We start from the raw sequence: 21,187 nt of genomic DNA, 5'->3' as shown, positions 1-21,187 counted from the left end.
AAAGAAAGCTATGTATGCTCATAAAAAATTGGGACAGGTGACAGTGAATATTCGGCAGGGGCTGCATTGCTTCTGGAATATCATCCAGGAGTGGCATCCAGGGTCTCTCTGCTGCCAGCCTCTCTCTGACCAGTCCACCCTGCCCCACAGAAAACAATGTCCCTTTGTAAACCACAGTGACATATTAAGCACGTGGCCTGTTCTCAGCCCTGTGCCAGGGGGAGGATGAAGTCAGACATGGTCCCCACTCTCAAGTTTGTCATCTACTGAAAGGAGCAGCCAGTGGTGCCAGGGAAGTGGGCGTAGTAGTTCCTGACTGGGTGGAGAATAACAGCCCACATGTACCGAGAATTTATTCTGCACTAGATCCTGTTCAAGTTTAACCTGGGTTAATTCAGTTAATCCTCACAACCACCCCATAAGGTGAGAAATGTATTACCTCCATTTTACACATCAGAAGTCTTGGGCCTTGAAGAAGTCAAGTTCTCACTTGTCCACGACTATACAGCAAGTGAGTGACTGAGCAGGGAGTCAGGATACCAGGAGGCTGGGGCTGAGCCTGCACCCTAAACCAGGGGTTGGCAGACTTTTTCTGGAAAGAGACAGAGAGGAAATATTTTTAAGTACTGTGGGCTATGGGCCATTCACCAAACTACTAAGCTCTGCCATTGTAGCATAAAAGCAGCTGTGACAATATGTTAATAAATGAGCTGATGGCCAATAAAATTTTATTTACAAAAATAAGCAATGGACCAGATTTGGCCCATGGCTCATAGTTTGCCAACCCCTGCCCCAAATCACCCATAGCTTCCAATGGCTGGGAGGCTTTCAAGTTGGACAAGAGGTAAATAAAGGAACACTCATTCCTGACTGTTGCCTCCATGTGGAAGTGTGGGAGTCAGATAGCAAGGAACCAATACAGGCTTTAAGAGCCCAGGCCTCTAATTAAGAATGACAAACAAGCCCTGGTCGATATGGCTCAGTAGGTTGGAGTGTCATCCTGTGCACCAGAAGGTTGCAGACTCGATCCCCAGCCGGGTGTGTACAGGTGTACGGAAGGCAACTAATCAATGTTTCTCTTTCACATCCTCTCTCTCTCTCTCCCCCAGCTTCTCTATCCCCTGTGCCCCCTCCCCCAAAAGCAATGAAAAATAAAATGTCCTCAGGTGAGGATTAAAAAAAAGAATGACAAACAAATACACCCCTGAGCACATCTGGCAGCCCATTATCAAAGGAAGTTGCAGAGAAAAGGTTAAAATTACTCAGAAACCACACAAAAGTTGATTTTATTTAGTCTTTAGAGTCATGTTTAGAATTTTAGTGGCACTGTTCTTTAAGACATCATGTGATTGTAGAAAAAGTAAAGGTCAAAAGCCATGCTTGAACATGATTCATTTGGAAAAGCTTCACTGAAGAATTTTCCTGCTTGCAGCTTTGGTCTCACTGGTTCTCAGTTTCTTAAGGGTAGGAAATCATTTTATTCACCCTCTGTTGATGACAAGTATTCCACTCTGGACCTCAGAGAATGAGATGGGCTGCGAGTGCACTGGCACTGTCCTTAGAAGAATCATGCAGCATTAAAATTAAGAGTTCAAAAGCGTTTCTAAGTGTGTGTTCACTTTCAGGGTTGACCCAGGGACCGTGTGACCGAGGACAGCCCCAGCAGGCTGTTCCCCACTCTACATGGGGCTGCCATTTTGCCCTGAGGAGCCCTTTTCTCCCCTTAGACACTGGCCAGAGTGTGTGTGCGATTGTCAAAGTCAGTGAGATAGAATACTTTGGGGGTAGAGAATCTTTTTCAGCACAAGCATTTGTAATGTACTCATAGAAATATTAACTGAATTATACCTAGCATGTTAACATCCATATGACAGAGAAAAGGAATTTAGAAGTGCAAGCAGGAAGCTGAGTGTTTTGTTTTCCTCTTTACTCCAACAAAGCTGAGGAAAGGAGGAAACACTATCCACAGTCAGGCTGAAGGTCTGTAGGAAGTTCAGCTGCCAGCTGGTCTGGGGTGGCTGATTCCTCATTTTTCCACCCTGAATTCACTGGGTCAACCCATTGCTCTAGTGTCAGAGAGATAATATTTGAGTCCTTTATTCTTAGGAAGGCAGTTGCTGATTGGGGCCAAGCAGATGGTTAGCTCACACTGATTGTGCAGGCAGAGGAGAGAGTCCACTGAGCATTATTTAGTGAGATGTTATGCTCCCTAGTTCACACAAAATGGGTTGGCTGTTTAGGGCATGTGGTGTCCTGTCACCGAAAGATGAACGGAGCACACCTGCCTATACAGATACCTACTTTTTCCCATACCTACACTCCAGGAATGAACTGGTGAAAGGGCGGTGGCAAGATGTGCCTTGAACCATGTCTGAAGAACCCCAAACCACTCCTTCTAATAATCACCACTTTGTTCTCTGATGTAAATAATCAACCTGGTTCACTTGTCTTTCTGTGAACACAAGTGAGCCTTTGACTCACAGCAGAAGAGTGTACATGGAGGGGAGGAGGGGTTGTCTTCTCCAAACCTGGATATACATAAGACTGTCCAAGAGAACTAGTTAAAAATGAATGTCAAAAGCCCATCCCCAGAACCAAATTTAGCCTTAATACAATACTTTCTCTAAGTCAGTGGTTAAAAACACAGATTTATGGGCCCCACCCTCACAGTTTCTGATACAAGAGTTTAGGTGGGGCCTGAGATCCTGCATTTCTAACCAGCCCCCAGGTCATGCTGCTGCTGGTGGTCCAGGGAGCATCTGTGAGCACAGCTGCTCTAAAGCATACTTCCACTTTCAGGTCAGCAGCCTCATGACCTAAGTCAAAGAAAAGGGACATCCTCTCTAAACTACAGAAGAAACGCTATGATCTTCGTTGGCCAGGATGGCCCTTTAATATTCTCCACCTGCTCTGCCCAATACTGTAGCCACTAATCACACATGGCTCTTTAAATGTAAATTCACTTTTATTAAAAATAAGTTAAAAATTTTTGTTCTTCTGTTGCCTGAACCCCATATCAAGTGCTGAACATGTTCCTAATGGCTACTATATGGGACATCACAGATGTAGGATGTTTCCATCACTGCAGAAAGTTCTACTGGACAGTGCTGTTCTATAATAATTCCAAAAATTGTTTCTTTCTTTCTTTTCAAAGTTTGGCTGTTAGCCTCGTTGTATTATTGTGAAAAATAAACTAAACAAAATCCTTTTATGTATATCAGAAATGGAATGTTAAATCTTTCTCCTTTTTGTTTGCTCATGATAGCAACCCTCACCCACTTCTTTGTATCAAGTTAGGGTGAAGGTTACAGACATTTTAATGCAGAAGAAATAAAAAATTTTAGCAATATTTTTTAAAATATTGCTCCATCACCCATGTTGTGAAACTTATGAAACTCCTTGGAGATGAAGTCCACAGGGAAGCCTGTGGGCAGCAAGAGTCAGGCAACACGGATGGAGAATTCAATTGGCCAGGGGCAATCCAGCAGCCACCACTACTGGAGGGAAACCTGGGACTAGGCTGACAATGAACCAGACCAGGACATATGCTGGGTATTTTAGGAAAGTTCGTTCCTACTGCAAGCTGCATAGCATGGTTGCAGAGGCTGCCTTTTGTTTTCCTTCCTAGAGGAGAGATTTAGACTCACTCAGAGATGCTTGAGTACCCCACACTAAACACATGATTTTTTGTGTTTTTCTGTTTGATCCTTTTGTTACAGATTCGGCTGAACAGCAGGGGACTGATCTACTCTGTGGGCCTGCTGCTGGCCTCTGTCTTTGTCACGGTAGGTTTGCAGCTCTCTCCTCTCTTTTGGGCTCCCATGTTTTCCCTCCCCAAACCCCCTGGGGTTCTTTGGCTACAGAGTTTCTTTGGACATCAGATAGGCTTGGCCTCCTGGTGGATCCGACAGTTGGCCTCCAGATGTTCCGTCTCTTTTGTAACTGTTTCTTCTAAAAATGGATCCCAGCAACCCTCTAGAAAGTATCCTCTTACTGAAAAGCAGCAGCCTCCTCTCAGAAGCATGGGCCTGTCTCATGTCAAAAACAAAGGGGAGATCTCACTTTTTCTGCAAAATTAGTCACAGAAGGGTAAATTTCAATTAACTGACTGTTCCAGTTTACTAAACATCTTTATAAATCCATGGGTTTGACCAATTCTCAGCAATTAAGAATATACTTCACTGACAGTTGACTTTCATGCCAGTCTACTATCTTGGCCATTACATCCCTTTGCATAATTTAATATCCCAACCCAACTGACACATATGGTTCAAACAAATTTGTACCAACACATGGACTTACCCACAGGAAGTATCCACTAACATACAAATATACTGTTGAATTTTCACATTAGACATTAAGACACCATATGTTTTTTCCTGAAATTTTCAAGGAAATATTAACTGAATTATACCTAGCATGTTAACATACATATGATAGAGAACAGGAATTCAGGAGTGCAGTCAGGAAGCAAGGGAAGTAATTTATGGCATCAAGATGGGAGTCAATTGTCAAGGTTAATACTGCCTTACACAAAAGTGAGAATTGATATAATTTATTCTTTTGTAGTTTAGAGGTTCTTCAGGTCATATGACTTAGGGTTATGATACTTATAGTAGCCATACATTGTGCTTAAGGTTTTGCATGTATTTTCACACTTGGAGCTCACCACACCCCCATGAGGTAGTCATGAATATCGTCGGCAGCTGTCCGTCTCGAGAGACAATGGTGTAGCTTCTTAAGAGTCTATCTGCACCGCCGAGAATGGCTGTGCAGTCCGACTCGGGAGTGACACGGTATCTGTCTCCTCCCGTGTTGAATCGACATCTTGTGATGACGCTGGAGTGTCCTCTCCAGTGAAGCTGAAGCTACAGAGCCTGGGCAGGGTGATATGGAGGGTCTGCTGTTGCCCATGCAGCAGACCCCCCCTCTCTTCGCAGCTGAAGGATCCAAGGGAAAGACGGAGTCAATACAGCTTGGCTTCAGGTGCGCCGCAGGAGTTGCCAGTGTTGACTACAACGTCAAACCGCCTTAGGGACTCCGGCTCCGGATTTTCTGTCGGGGTTTACTCCCTTAGCCTTTCCCCTGAAGAGGTATGCCGCAAGGCAGCGGAGGTTTTTTGGAGTCAGAGTTTTCCTTCTCTGATGTACCCTGACTGGAAGATCGAACCAGCGACACTTAGCTCGCAGGCCGACGCTCAATCCACTGAGCCAAACCAGCCAGGGACAGTCATGAATATAAGCTCCATAGTACTGATGAGAATAGAGAAGTTGCCACCAAATGATGGAGGAGCAAACTGTCTGACAGAGCACCGCTTGTAGCACAATGCTTCTCCTTGCGCTGTGCATAGTTGTACAATTTACAGGAGACCTAGCTATCTGAATGAGAATGTTGAAAGACTAAAGGGAAATAGGTTTGGAGAATAAGAGAAATCTCAAACATGAGCTTGCAATGCCTATTTGACATCCAAGGGAGGAGGTCAAGAAAGCCATTGGAAAGATGAGTCTGAGTTGAGGAGAAATGTCCAAGCTATAGACACCAGAATGTAGGTTTTGTTTTAGGCCATGCGATTGGATTAGCTCACCAAGGGAATAAGCATAGACAGAAGAGAGAAGAGCTCCAAGATCTGAGTCCAGATGATGAGGATAAAACCCCAAAAGAAACAAGAAAGAGCATTCAGAGAGATAAGAGAAAAACCAGAAGAGTGTGGCAACCAGAAGCCATGTGGAGACAGTGCCTCAAGGTGGAGTGATCTGCTCTGTAGCAGGAGAAGAGTCCTGAGCATTAGCTATTAGGGTTAGAAATATAGACTTATTGGTGCTCTTGACAAGGTGGTTTGCAGAGAGATGGGGCAGAGGTTGAGTAGAATAAGTTAATGGAAAATGAAAGGAGAAAAATTGGAAGCAGCTGCTATTTACAACTCTTTAAAATTATCTTGCTATAAAGAAAGGAGAGAAATGGAAATCCAGAAAAAGTATAGATGAGAGAGCTAGCAGCATTCTTGTATGCTATTTGGAATTGTCCAAGGGTTGGGGTGGGAGGATGAAGATAAAAGAGAGCCAATGCCTGGAATCATTTACTTAAGCAGTTTGAGGAGGAGGATGTCATGCTCATACGGAGGAGTGGGCTGTGGACAGGACTATAGATGGAGGGTCCTCATTAACAGGATAAAAGGTGGACAGACAGATGTGGCAGTGGGAGCTCTGTGAAATGAGACAAGGTCATGAGCTAAGAGTGAGAGTAGAGAAAGGAGTGTTGGGGTGTTGAGGAGAGAGGAACGGTGTGAGATAGCCATCTAGGAAAAGGAGAGATGGTGGACTAGGAAATGTAGGTAACTGCTATAAGGCATTATGGCCCACTTAAGGTTTGTGGTCTTAAATTTAAAGTGAGACCCATCAGCCTAGCCTGCATTTTCCTTTAGCCTGGGTCAGGTGCGAGGAAGTAGCCTTTTGTAGATGGAAGCTTGGCTTAAACCAAAGGGCTTAGTCAGCAGGAACAACAAATCTAGAGAGAGGCCATGGAATAAAGGTGGATGCCAGGAGTGACTATAGCAATTGCTAGAGGAACTTAGAGGGGTAAGGAGGGAATGGGATACAATATGGGTGAAGTGTAGTGAAACAGTGATGGTTCCAATGAATTCTGGGTGAGGCGGTCTGCAGAGTTGTGGGAGTTGGGGTACCAGAATGGAGCAATCAGGAAAGACAAAAGATTGCTGGCAGAAAGTGGGATGTTTGACAAACTCTAGGCTGCAGGGCTGTCCAGTAAAACTTTCCACAATGCTGGCAGTGTCCTTTGTCTGCTCTGGACAGTAGACACTGGCCTCCTGTGGATATTAAGTACTTGAAATGTGGCTAGTGCAACTGAGGAACTGAGTTTCTAATTTGATTGGATTTATATTTGAATCTGGGTGGCTGCATGTGGCTAGCAGTGATAGCACAGGATAAGGGTGTGGCATGGGAGTGAGGGGCTGAGATAGGGTGGAGGACAAGGACTCAGAGAACTGGTATTGGGAAGATCCTCTTGGTGGATAGTTAAATCACTTAGGATAACAGGAGTGCCAATGACAGGAGTGGCAGTGAGCAGGAACTTAGGGCTCTGAGGAATGCCAGGAGTGCCCAGGGTTGACTGCAACTAGGAGAGTAGAGTGTTACCATCAGGAGACTTTAGATTCCAAGCGCAGTGTTTCAGGGGTAAAGAAGGAAAAGGATATAGAAGCAGCAATGAGGAGCAAAGGGAACAACTTCCCAGCCTCCAGGCACAGGGACTTGAACAAATGCAGCTACAATCTGTGGACTGGAGTCCTCAGAGATAGCCAGGGTCTACTTGGGACAAGAGGGTTAAGTGTCCACCCAGGTGGTGCCAGAACAGAGTGGTGCAGGGTTGGAATCCAGGAGAGAGTGGGGGCTGCTATGACTATGTTTGTTACTCCCATTCTTATGACTTTTTTAAGTGACTTTCCCACAACCACCAGGTTCTGACCTCCCCACTTTGTGATTTTGATGTTCTTAAAGTTCCGCAATGTGAGAGATGGACTTCGTGGGCCCAGAGAGAACCAGTGCCCTGCCCAGCCCTCTGGCTGCTGCCCTCTGACCCCTCTGTGTGTTGCAGGTGTTTGGCGTTCACCTGAACAAATGGCAGCTGGACAAGAAGCTTGGGTGTGGGTGCCTTTTCCTGTATGGTGTGTTCCTGTGCTTCTCCATCATGACGGAGTTCAACGTGTTCACTTTCGTGAATTTGCCCATGTGTGGGGAACACTGATCTACCAGGCCACCCACCAAGGCTCAGTTCCTTCTTTTCAGTGCAATACAAGACCCGGACACACCCCGTGTCACAGGGGCCCCCAGGCCTGGGGCTTCCATCTCTCCCACACTGTTCACAGGCCTCCACTCCTGCCTCGGTGGCCCAGGCTCTCCCTCACCCTTCCCTCCTCAGCCTCCTTGGGTCCTCCCTACCATTCAGCCCCTCTTGTCCACCCTTTCCTGCCACCTCTGTGTGAAGACTTTCAACATCCGCCTGAATTTTCAAGCTCCATTTTGAACAGTGACTGAGATTCTAGAAAACCAGCTGCTAACTGACCCAAGCCAGGCAAAACTTATTACAATCCCTCCTTTTTTAAGTTATTGGATGAAAGACTAAGACCTAATTTATGATCTGAGACTGTCAGAGAGAGAGTGAGGAGAGGGTACATTGATTCTAGGGAGTGTTTGGGATTTTGTTATGTTTTGAGGTGATTCCTAGGTCACTGAGTTTGGAGGGTTGTTTTGCTTTATGGGGGTTAGAGGGCTCTTCCTTTCATTCCTTTTCTTCCAGAGATGGAGAGTTTCTTTTGCATCTTCTTGCACTGGGCTCTGGGTTAGTGGGTGACCCACAGGCTGTCCCCACTGTGTCTTGGGATCAAATCCAACCTGCGTGGATGTAGTGCTTCCTAGAGGAACAGCTGACCAAGGCCACTGGGAACAGATAATGATATTTCATATGTAAGGATGCCCCCACAGTCCTGTCAGTGTTACCTAGAGGTGCAAGGTTTTCTGAGAAAAGATAGATTCCCATATGTCCATTATGACCTTCACTTTCTCACTAGGTTCTTTCTAGTCTCTCAAGCAATAGTTCTAGCCTGCCTGAGGCCTTTGTAGAGAGGCCCTGGCTAAACATCCATCAGTGACATGCCAGGCAGTCAGCAGCAGCAGAAGCTTCCCAACCTGTGAGTACCTGGATGTGCTCTCATTGCTTAACATTTGAGGCGACAGGGAGTGACTCAGAGGCCACCACTGCTTTCTGTGCAGGAGTTACAGACACTGGTTTCTTGGAAAATGGAGAGAAGCGCACTTTGCACAGACATTGTCAATAAAACCCCAATTTGCCACTCAGTACTGAGTACACTGGACCCTGACAGCTGGCTCTTAGGCCAGCATCCTTCCTTCAGGATGCCACGGCCAAACTGCCCCGGCTCCACCATCCCCTCCTGGAAGGATGGCAAGGGAAGGAGAAAAAGGAACTGACATCTTTGAAACCACAGAATGTGTTAAATTCAGACTCGCTCAAGGGCATAAGTTATCGTGAATGTTGTAGCCAATCACTGCTCAACAGCCCTGCTAGATTTTGTATGATGCTGAATTATTATGCAGACTAATTCCACCAGTTGAGACCCACCCATGCTTGTTACACTTGTATTTATTGAAATTGTGGATTTTTGCCCATGCTCCCCCTTTATTTACTTTAAGCACTGATCACTTATAATTCATTCAGTATGGTTTTCCCTTTCCCTTGTATACATTCTGGTATGAATTATAAAAATAACCTGTTACAAATTGGTTGAATGTCTCTGTCAAGAGTGTGAAACAAGGTGAGAATTAGCCAATGGGGCACCTGCCTGATAGAGGACTGGGAGAGGAAATCACCAATTTGGGCTCTCAGAGCTAAGACAAATTTATTGATTCTGTTGCACATTTTGCACTGGTTTATGGCAATCGTTTTCTTGGACAGATACTGTAAAATAAACTTCTCTGTTCTGTATTCTTCCTTGATCAGTGCACATGGCTTTCTCCTTGGATTCTGGAGTGCTGTCTGTTTGACGCTGAGGAGTATGCATGTGAGGGAAAAAGATTGCAGTCACCAAGAGGCCAGGTATTTTATTTGCCCTTCTGTTTCTGGGTGGACTCACCTGGAACGCCAGTAAATGTCTGGTAGATTACAAATATGAAGTGGCAAGTCATGGGTCCCCTCTAAATCTTAAATGGTCTTTCAACCTGTTGTCCTGTAAAATACATGTGACATTTGTTAGGATTTTCTCAGCTGGACATGAGAGGAAGAGCATGCCAGTATTGATGACCTTTAGCAGTGCACAGGGTCACCATCCTGTCTGATTTTACTAGTTTTCAATTGTGAAAATTAAGACTTCCCCAAAAACAGTTTCTTAAAAGAGAGTAACACATAGTCACAAGTGTTACTTGCAAGAGTCATGAAAATCATGTTCTTGTCTTGCATGACTCTCAAGAAATAATTACCCATATCTAAAAGTAAACCAAGATGAATGAACAAGTCAGGTTTCCACCTGAAACTCAACATTAATTGATTTATAGGAAGAAAAATAGCACCAACTTTTATTTAAATGTATTTAAAAATGTATTCCCAGCTGATGAAAAAATACTAGACACTTAAGTTTGTTTTGAGCATTTACATCTAAAAATGCTTTACTACCTTATTTGTGTATTTTTAAAAGTATATTCTGGACACTGGACAGGGAATTTTCATTATGCTGATTGGTGCTTAAAAAGCATAAGATCTTTTCACATGAAATATTTTGTTATACTAGTCTTAGTTTTACTTTCTTAGTTTTATTCTAATCAAAGACATTTGATCAAAAGTTTGATTTTTTTAAAAAACACATTTGCTGTGAAATCTTTAGAAACCAGATCTTTTGTCTCAGAGACAAAATTCTGAAACAAGGTAGAGTTTCCATGTTTCATGCACAATGACTGCCAGCCTAGGGTCTGCGAAAGTTTCCTTTCTGAAATGAACATTTGGCCAATTTCTGCTCAGATCTCAGCCATGTATGGATTGTGTCTTGAATTGTTGATTGAGAACGTGGTTCTCTAAAGGAGCTGGCCCCTCAGAGATGCAGAACTGCTGATGCCGCTGTCTGCACTGTTTCCACTGTGCTGAGATTCCTTTGGGGGGAGGGGATTGCCAAACCTGGCAATATCACCAGAAAAACCCTCTCAGCAATTTCCTGGGATGTGCTGGTTTCAGTAAACTACCCAGGCTGTGATCTCATGCACAAGGGGACATCTCTGTGGCCCCAGACAAGGGATGGCACATACTAGAGCTTGTACCTCCTCCTGAACACATCCTAGTTGATCCCAGAAGAAGGTACCTCCGTAACGTTTTCTTTTTCTGGGAATTGTGTTGTCAACTTGGTCCAGGCCTGCTGAGGGCCACTGTCCACACACATGCCTTTCAGGTAGTCTCAGGTACACAGAGAGACCACAATGGGACATTTCCGGATGGCTTTTCTCCTTCCCAAAGGAAAGTGCTGACCTACCTTTTTAGGGAGAACACACTTTGATAGGTACATGTTTTGTATGTTTATCTACAAAAAGACCTGGAAGCAGTTCATTTTGGTTTTTTTAGGTCTGTTGCTTAAGAATTTTTTGTTTGCAACCATAAATTTACATGCTAGGGATTTGAGAATCTCTCTATCAAAAACAGCACATGAACATTTACACTAATTTTAAGCACACAGGCTTCAAAGAAAAGCCTAAGTGTTAAAAAGAAAACAAGGGGGTTGGTAATTATGGTGGAGGTGCCACACACACTGTAGGCTCAGTTGGAAGTTGCTCTGTCCAGCAGAGGTTTCGTGACCACGGCAGAACAAACTTTTACCCAGGACACTTTGTTATGTCTGGGGGAAGGAAGGTGACTGCCTCTCTAGTGGAGACCAGCCTCTAAACCTTCATTCCTTATGCCTTTTATTGAGGAGGATACATACGAGAGATACAAGGCTAAAATTCATAAATCGTCAATAGCCATTAGGCGTTTGACAGTAACAGATTACACATACCAGTACAAGGGCCACAGTGACAAGTCTGTGTCAGGGTCCATAAAACATCTTGGTGTCACATTGGCACTAAGTGCAAGGTTTCATACACTCCTTGCTAGAGACTATTTATGTTACATTAATGATAAAGAAAGCAAAGCAAGTTATAAAATATGAGCATAACGAGCATGCTTTGATCCAATATGCAGTGGTTGTCAGTCATGTTCCACACACAGCCTTATGTTGAGGCTTATAGACAAGCACGGCCAGAATGCTGGTGGCTCATCATGCTCAGGCCAGGGCTACAGTTCCTTAAACCATGAGGAGTGGTTGTCCATCGGTAATAATATTGTAAAGTCCAGGCAGTTTTCAATTGTGGCATGTAAAATGGGAATAACATCCAACTTCCAATAAATGTAACCAAGTGTAACCTTAGAACTTTACCTAATTGTTCATGAAAATATTCACTGTTAGGAAAAAATAGAAGTGGGAAACTGGTGATGGTGATGTTGCTCTTTGCAAGATTTATTTTTACCCTTTCAAAGAAGCATAATTATTCCATTAGTAGATAATTATCTAAGTATTTTGATGCATTTTCATCAACTATTTTGAAGTAGATAGGATATTTCCATGTTGGATTATGAGTAGTCTCATACAAATTTAAGAGTACCATTTATTTTGATATTTTCTACAATTGCTCAATACACACACACACACACACACACACCATCTATCTGACACCAAAACTCTGTATGAAAACAGTACAATGGATCTTTGAAATTTTTCCAAATCTCCAGCTGTGTATTATGATACATCCGCAGGAATGGGCCACCCCATTACTATTAATCAATTTTATTTGATTAATAATAATCCATATGTCACCCTGACCTATGTGGCTCAGTTGGTTGGAATGTCCTCTCATAACCAAAGGGCTGTGGGTCTGATTTTGGGTCAGGGCACATACCTATGTTGCAGGTTTGATCCCTGATCAAGGCACAGGTGCATGCAACCCCTCAGGTCCAGATGCATACAGGAGGCAACCAATCGATGCTACTCTCTCACACCTATGTTTCTCTCTCTCCCTTCCCCTCTCTCTAAAAGCAACGAAAATAATGTCCTCAGAGAGGATTTTTTAAAAAAACCATGTGTGTATTGCATCATCATCCAAAGATGGAGGCATCTGCAGAGATGCTGAAAAAGTCAGGAACTGAGGCCATGGACGAGCAGAGATTAGCAATGTGCATAAAATAAATTTGCCATTCCCCAGAACTGATTTCACATTGAACTTTATGCTTAGTTTCAAAACACAGGGCACAATAATAAAATTCCACCAAAATCTTTCAGATGGCTTACTGTTGCACTAGGACACTTATTTCCTTAATAAAGTATACCCAGTAGTCCCATTAACTTCAGAAGTTTTCAGTGAACCTCATTTTAGCAAACACCAAGTTGTAGAGATTGTAAATATAGTGAATAGGCATAGTTAATATTTATTTTGTCTTTGGTCTTCATTTTTGCAACAGATAGGAAAGGGAGGAATATTTAAGACTATAGTTTTGACATATATGACATTTAAAGCATAAATCAAATTATTTACATAAACACATCCATATTTACATGAATCACATTTTTTCTTTACATAACTCATTGTTTATTCAAAGCTGAATTTGGTGATGTCGTATCTTCTGGTTTGTTGAAACAATCCAGCGACTGATTCCAGAAAACTGCATACAAAACCTGGAATGAAATGTAACAAAGAATCTCACAATCCTTGCAGTGGCTTTTGGGAACTTATGAGCCATGACTACATGTCATAGCTAAAATGAGATGCACACATGTGTTTTCAACATAAAATTAACATTTTTAAATTCTTCCTGAAAAAAATATAATTGCTTAGTGTTGTATCTTTCTTTATGATACATGTCAGATGTTTTATCTCTCTCACATGATTGAGGAAGATGTGCTCCTAAAATGCTAGATACTAAGCTGGTGCTCTACTCAGTTACCATTATGCTAACCACTAACAAGATTGAACCAAGTGCCCAGTTCTTTATGTTTAGAATTTATTCTGTCTACTGGTTTCTGGTTGCCAAAATACTAGTTCTAGAATATCTAAAAATTAATTGCTATGTCAGGTGGAATTGTTTCCTCCAATTGCTTAAAAGTTAAATATTATGTTCAGTATCATATATAAAAAATGCATTTACACATTTACTCATCTTTTACATACAGATTTCTGGACCCCATCCTTGAGTTTCTGGTTCAGTAGGTCTAAGGATAGAGCTAAGAATTTGAATTTCTCACCAACTTCCAGTTGCCAGCAATGCTGAGATGCATTCTGACCACTGGTGTAAATAATATTCTTTGTCCATAAAGCCACATTTTTCCTACATCAACCTCCACCAATATCCTTGTTTACAGCTTATATAAAGCACACACACACAAAGATATACTGTTTCTTTCACTTTTTCAAAATTCTTTTTTCTTTCTACTGAGATCAATGACTGTTGAAAGAAGGAAAAGATATATCGTCAACTCTTCATAATCAGCATTCTCTCTCTTCCTGCACGTCTTCTCCCAGTCAGAAATAACTTTTAAATTAAAACCAAATCAAATCAAAGTAAATGGTTTAAGATGAAAACTCAGGACAGCCAAGATTCTGGGTGGATTATTATTAGCTCAGTAAAGATGGGAGCAGACAATCACTAATTCCATTCAAGGTGAAAAAGATATAGTTCTAAACTACAGTAAGAGAAAGTAATGGTGAATACAGAAATTTTATGCACATGAATTATTTTCACATGACAACAATGTATAGCTAATTTTCTAATCTAACAATGTTATTTTCATACAAATCCATCTGCCGAAGATATCACGTCTCAGAAACGAAATAAAAGGCTTTCACCTGAGTTGGGCTTCACAGCCCAAGTGCTCTAGACAATCACACATGCCTGCACCATGGTCTTGCCAAAGAAACAAGAGCAGAACACCCCTGGCCATACTCAGAAAACTCCATAGATAGGTGATGGCCCTGGTCAGATTCCATGTGGAAAATGATTGCTAACCCCACGTGAGAGTCAGGCACGGGCATAATTTATACCTATGGCTGGATCCTAACTGTGGCTTGGGCTCTTGGCTTATCCACAAGAACCTCAGGGGACACAATATTCTGCAAAATGCACTTACACATTTATTCGTGGTAAAATGGCATGGTAAAAGCCACATTTTTATATCCACTAAAAGTTTTGCATAGAGTCAGAAGTGGAACTAGACATTCATATGCATAATCCATCAAGAGGCAGGAAGATAAGGAGGAAGGGAAATTCTTCTTTTCCAGAAATAAAATATTTTATGCTTGGCCTGTGCCAGTGTAGGGGTGGTCAGTTCAAAGGCAATGAAATGTTATACATCTCTCCTTAAATCTCTTCCTGGAAGTGGTATCTCCAACCAAGGAGCATGCTCTCAAGTAGCAATGCTAATGTGAGGCCCACTGTATCATGTTACAATTGGATGCAAGGTATTTCTTCCTGTTTCCATTCCTATTTCCAAGACCGCTCAGTGACGGAGGCAGCCTCTTTATACTTCTAGGTAGAATTTAATCTGTTGCCTAAATGTTAACTAAGGACCTGACTTAGGAAGAAAAACAAGAGGTTTGGAGATATGAGATCCATTCCAAGAAATTCACTCTCTGTTATAAATGAGGCAAATCTGTTATAAATGAGACAAGTCAATTAATTGGAGGCATTGATTCTGAATGTACCTTGGATGAACATAGTAACAGAATTGTATTGCTCTCAAAAGGAATTTACTACAATTCCAAATTTTAACTCCAGTTTAGTATTTGTTTCAGATAGGAATTATGCCTTTAACGGGGGTTGACTGGCTACACAGAAAGTTTCATAATTTATACATATGAAGTCTGCATCAAGAAAGCCTCTTAGGATCAACAGCAAGCTTTCCCCTGCACCCCATTGGGGAAATTGATGTCATGTTTCATGGTTTCTTCTGAGAGTTATAGGCTGTGACTCAGAGCTCTGGAAAGTAATGAGGTCCCATCTCAAATGCTGCCCCACCCACAATAATTCTGATTTGTATTATCTGGTTATCTGTTTCAGGCTGCCCAGATGTCTCTACCACGGTTCATAACCATGGCTCGTAACCATGGCTCACAAAAGTATATTCAGATCATTTACAATATTTCATTGTGCAGATCCAAAAAAGAATGCTGTGTGTCCTGCAGTTCTTTGCTATTGAACTTTAGGCAGCTTTGACTAGAAAGAGAGACTTTGGAATTCCTATAGGACAGTATTGCCAGGCAGAACTTTCTGCAACATTGATAATGTCCTACATCTGTGCTGTCCCATAGAGCAGCCATTAGGAATACATGGCTGTTGAGCACTTGAAAGGAGGGTGCAGGTACCTAGGAATAAAATTGTAAGTCTTGTGCCCTGTCTGGTATAGCTCAGTTGGTCCCATAAACTAAAAGGTTATGAGTTCATTTCCAGGTCAGGACATATATCTAGATTGTGGGTTCACTACACACACCCCAGTTGGGGCACATACAAGAAGCAACCAATCATTTCTCTCATATTGATGTTTTTCTCTATCTCCCTCCTCTGGAATCAAAAAAGAAAAAAAGTTTTCTTAGTCTTGTTGAGCTTTAATTAATTTAAATTTACATTTAAAGAGCCATGTGTGATTCGTGGCTACAGTACTGGGCAGAGCAGGTGAAGGATATTAAAGGGCCAACCTGGCTGACAAAGATCATAGCATTTCTTCCGTAGTGTAGAGAGGATGCCCCTTTGCTTTGGCCTAGGTCATGAGGCCACTGTGCTGAAAGTGAGGGTATGCCTTAGAGCAACTATGCTCACAAATGCTCCCTGGACCAGCAGCAGCAGCATGACCAGGGGGCTGGTTAGAAATTAAGGCTCTCAGGCCCTAGGTGATATGCACAAACGTTCAAGTTTGAGAAGTTCCGTAAGTAGATATCTGCTCTGCTCTCCAGAAACTCTTTTCCAGGAAGTCACTCTGTATTGTCACTGGTATCAGTGTATATTTGAGGAATTGCCATATGGAGCAGGCACAGATTATGGGGAGGATCACATTTGAAATTAAGGATGGGTTAGTGAATTTGGAGGACAAAAGAATCATATTTTAGTTCCAATAAGCCCTCATTTGGGTGTGGGTAAAGGAGTAACTACAGAAAATTCAAATAAAAGGCCGAGATTTAACTCAGGGTGTGTCTCACCTAATTTTCAAATTCATCCTACATCAGATATGCTACCAGATATCTTTACTAATATTGGAAATTCCTGTTTTTCTGATAAATTAAGCAGGTCTGTCTTATTTCCATACTGAACTGGGAACTGATTCTATGGTTTTCTTTTGCCTCACTTGCAAGAGAACTGTCTCCTTTGAAGCTATTTAAAAAAAAAAAAAAAGTAGTTCAACCAAGAAAATCATTGCATTAAGCAAAAGGGGGCAAAAAACAGAAAAAGGAGGAGAGGGGTTTATGTAACAGCAATTCTTGTAATAAGTGTAGGGACAGTGCCACTGGGAAGACATTTAAGCTGTAATTTTTGAAGTGATAATTGGGACCCAGCTGGATGGCAATAAGGTTAGAAGTCAGAAGAAGGCACAGCCAGGAATTTGATCAGCAAATGACTCAGTTCACAGGATAATTTCTTCACCCAGGGAGTACCAACAGTCATTTGTTGTGTTGTTGGTGTTGTGTGATTGTCTCAGTATAGTCATCTTGGTGTGGGCAAGAATGAAAATCTAAATGTAGGTCATTTAATCACAGTTCTCTGCACACCAGATTCTGGACACTTAGCACCAACAGCCTCTGAACTTTCCATAGGGTTGACTTCTCCTTTCCTAGGGGCTGCTGTCCCTATTTCCTTCCCCTTTTAACACCCCCTAATCCAAATACAAAACAAAACATTATATTGGTCTGTTTTGAGAACTGATTATAAATACCTCTTTCACAGATGTTCAGGCCATTCTGAGTACCTTAGAAATCAGATTCAATTATTTGATATTAACATTCAACTACTGCTCTTCTTCTGTCGATGCAAAAGCTGTTTTTAAAGCATCATTACAGAATTTCATTTGCAAATAAGCACAAGATGAAAACAAATGTGGTATCTAGCATTTTACATAATTCTACCCACATATTAGAACAAAGCAGAAGATGGCAGCATAGGCAGACATGGCTCACCACTTCACACCACCACATCAAAATAACAACTAAAATATAGACCAACCATCAGTCATAACTGTCACAAATCAAATTGAATGGAAGTTTGACAACGTCAGAATTAAAGAAACCACATCTATTGAGATGAGTGGGAGGAGCACTGACCCAGAACTGGCTGGTCTCTCACCCATGAGTAGTGGATAAAAATTTTGAAGGGATATTTTGGGAGCAAGGGGTCCCAACCCCATAACAGGTCTCCACCCCAGGGTTCCGGTGCCAGGAAGATAAGTCCTCACAACTTCTGGCTATAAAAACCAGTGGGAATTGAGTTGGTGGAGAAGACTTCTGGAGCCCCACGTAGTTCCTCTTAAAAAACCCGCACACAAACTCACCTACTCAGACTCACTCCCTCTGAGCTCCAGCAGTAGGGTAGCAGTTTGAAAGGCACCAGTGATATACAGGGAGAAACTGAAATGCCTGGCCTCAAGGTGAGCACAGGCAATTATCCCTTTTCTGAACCCTCCCTCCATAGAGCTGTCAGGCTGCTGCCATAGCTAAGACTCCATCAACGTGGCTAACACTATTTGACCCCCTCCCTTTGGAGATCCCTAGAGACTCTGCCCCACCCAACTTATGGGCCCACCCAAGCTGCTTTTCCATATGAATGGATGGTCGTGGCTCCTGCTTCACAACTTCCTAAATCCTATCAAACAAGCAATAGCTGGCCTCAGTGAGTCCCAGGCCCAGCACTAGCAGTGGCCAGTTTAGAATCAATACCTTGACTTTACCTCAGAATCTCCATGCCCAGCACAAGTAGCAGCCATCTCATATTGTTTATGCTCAGGCAGGGTCCCCCTGGCAAAACATATGGGGGTGCTGACCTTGGCCTGCACCACCTGGGAAACCCCAAGGACAATGCACCCAGTGAACAGCTACATACCACGATGGAGCACCACCACCCTGCCCCTACACAGCTGATCCTCCACAGATGGTAGAGGTTGGTGGTCTGACCAGCCAGGGTAAGCCCTTTCTAACAGCAACCAAGGCTCAATTATAAGAGAAAAATGTATTCAGCCCACACAAAAGGTGCACCTCAAATAACCAGCTTGGATGCTAGGGGAGGCTATGCCACTAGATCCTAAAGGACACCTACTACATTAGGCCACACTACCAAACATGAAGTAAAAGGAACTCGACCCAATACACAGAAACAAACACAGGGAGTCTGCCAAATTGAGGAGGCAAATTAACAGGGCCCAAACGAAAGAACAGAAGTCCAGAAAAAGAACTAAACAAAATGGAGATAGCCAACCTATCAGATGAAGAGTTCAAAACACTGGTGATAAGGATGCTCAGAGAGCTCAGAGAGTATTGCATAAAAATAAAACAAGAAATGAAGTTTACACAAAGTGAAATACAGAAAAATATACAAGGGAACCAAGAGTGAAGGGAAGAAAGCCAGGATTCAAGTCAACAATTTGGAACAAAAGGAAAAGTTAAACATTCAACCAGAACAGAAAGAAGAAATAAGAATAAAACAAACAAACAAACAAAAACAAACAAACAAACAAAAAAACAAATAGAGGCTTAGGAACAGCTGGGACAACTTTAAACGTGCCAACATCTGAATCATAGGGGTGCCTGAAGGAGAAGAGGAAAAGCAAGAAATTGAAAGCTTATTTGAAAAAAAAATGAAAAAAATCTTTCCTAATTTGGTGAAGGAAATAAACATACAAGTCCAGGAAACACAGAGAGTCCCAAACAAGTTGGACCCAAAGAAGAACACACCAGGACACATCGAAATCAAAATGCTGAAGGTAAAAGATAAAAAGAGAATCTTAAAAGCAGCAAGAGAAAAGCAGAGTTACCTACAAAGGGGTGCCTATAAGACTATCAGCTGATTTCTCAAAAGAAACTGCAGGCAAGAAGAGACTGGCAAGAAGTATTCAATGTGATGAAAAGCAAGGACCTACAACTAAGATTGCTCTATCCAGCAAAGCTATCATTTAGAATGGAAGGGCAAATAAAGTGCTTCCTGGACAAGGTTCATCATCACCAAGTCATTATATGAAATATTAAAGGGAATTATTTAAGAAAAAGAGGAAGATCAAAACTATGAACACTAAAATGACAACAAACTCACAACTATCAACAACTGAGTCTAAAAAATAAAAACAAAACAAACTAAGCAAACAACCCCAATAGGAACAGAATCATAGGTAAGGAGGTCATTTGGATGGTTATTAGCTAAGAGGGGAAAAGGGGAGAAAGGGAGAAATGGTGCAGGGATCAAGAAACATAATTGGTAGGAACAAAATAGACAGGGGGATGTTAAGAATAGTATAGGAAAGGGTAAAGCCAAAGAACTTATATGCACAACCCGTGGACATGAACTAAGAGGGGGGAAGGGGGTATTGCTGGAGGGAAGAGGGTACTGAGCAGAGGGAGGCAAAGAGGGGAAAAAATGGGACTCTAACAGCATAATCAATAAAATATTTTTTAAAAAAACAAAGCCGTTGGTAATTTGTTCATGGCCTCTTCTCAGGACCAACAAGGGCTGGGCACAAGAAAACACACTATTCGCATTTGACAAACAACTTCTTACATTCTATTGCCCAAACAAGGATACAGATGAAATGTCAAAAAAAAAAAAATGTGTCAAGAGTATATTCAAAATGTTTTTCTGAAAGAATCTCATGCAAAAATAAAATAAAGCAATAAATATAGGTTTAAGATTTATTAACTCACTAACATGGGAACCAGTAAGATGGTGAAGCTGATTCAAAGAGCACTTTCAGGGCCTGGGTATTTAGAGTTTTAGCTATCAGACTGGTTAATGAACTTCAAGGCAGACAAACCACAATATACAATGGTCTTTTTTACCTGATAGAAGTTATTTCCCCATTTCAGACAAGACCCACAGGTTAACATTCTGAGTCCTTAATCAATAATAGTGAGTTAAACAGTGATACACATCTCCTAGATCACTCAATAATCCTTGAGTGGACCTGTTGAACAATGTCAAAGTATGCCATTGAAATGACAACCTAATCTGCACCTTAAATCCTCTCTTGGTCTTATTTTCAATTATGTTATACTGCTATTAGTGTCGATCTAAATCATTTACTATATATGTATGTTTACAAGTGCTCAGCAAAGCAGACCTAACATTCCTCTAGTTTCCTGGAATTTTCATTTTTAGTGCTTTTAGCATTGCCTTTCCCTTTCTGAAGTGTCTTCTTTTGAAGTTCCTCCCAATAGAGTATAAGATATTAATTTAAAAGAACTTAATGAAAGTAGCTGGATTCCTTTCATTTGCAAACATGCCTTTTTTTCCTGCTTCACAGTATCCATACTTCATTCAAAGCTGCAAAAACAAACAAACAAACAAAAACAAAAACAAAAACAAAGCAGGGGCAATGGAGCTGAGCATATGTTCCAGACATGTCAGG

General features: G+C 41.9%; 1 protein-coding gene across 1 annotated transcript in view; it reads left to right on the top strand.

Moving 5' to 3' along the window:
• Window positions 1–9,519, top strand: part of SLC24A3 (solute carrier family 24 member 3) — a 610,095-nt gene extending 600,576 nt beyond the window's left edge. The window contains exons 16-17 of the mRNA XM_090285998.1: window positions 3,720–3,785; window positions 7,609–9,519. Of these exons, the coding sequence (XP_090142124.1) occupies window positions 3,720–3,785; window positions 7,609–7,758 (216 nt within the window). The 3' untranslated portion in view covers window positions 7,759–9,519. The remainder of the gene's footprint in view (window positions 1–3,719; window positions 3,786–7,608) is intronic.
• The last annotated feature ends 11,668 nt before the right edge of the window (window positions 9,520–21,187 follow it).

The sequence above is a fragment of the Furipterus horrens genome, unplaced genomic scaffold (genome assembly GCF_987537825.1).
Source record: "Furipterus horrens unplaced genomic scaffold, mFurHor1.1.pri manual_scaffold_8, whole genome shotgun sequence".
Taxonomy (NCBI): domain Eukaryota; kingdom Metazoa; phylum Chordata; class Mammalia; order Chiroptera; family Furipteridae; genus Furipterus; species Furipterus horrens.
The sequence above is the reverse complement of the archived record's forward strand: the minus strand, read 5'-3'. Positions and strand labels throughout refer to the sequence as shown.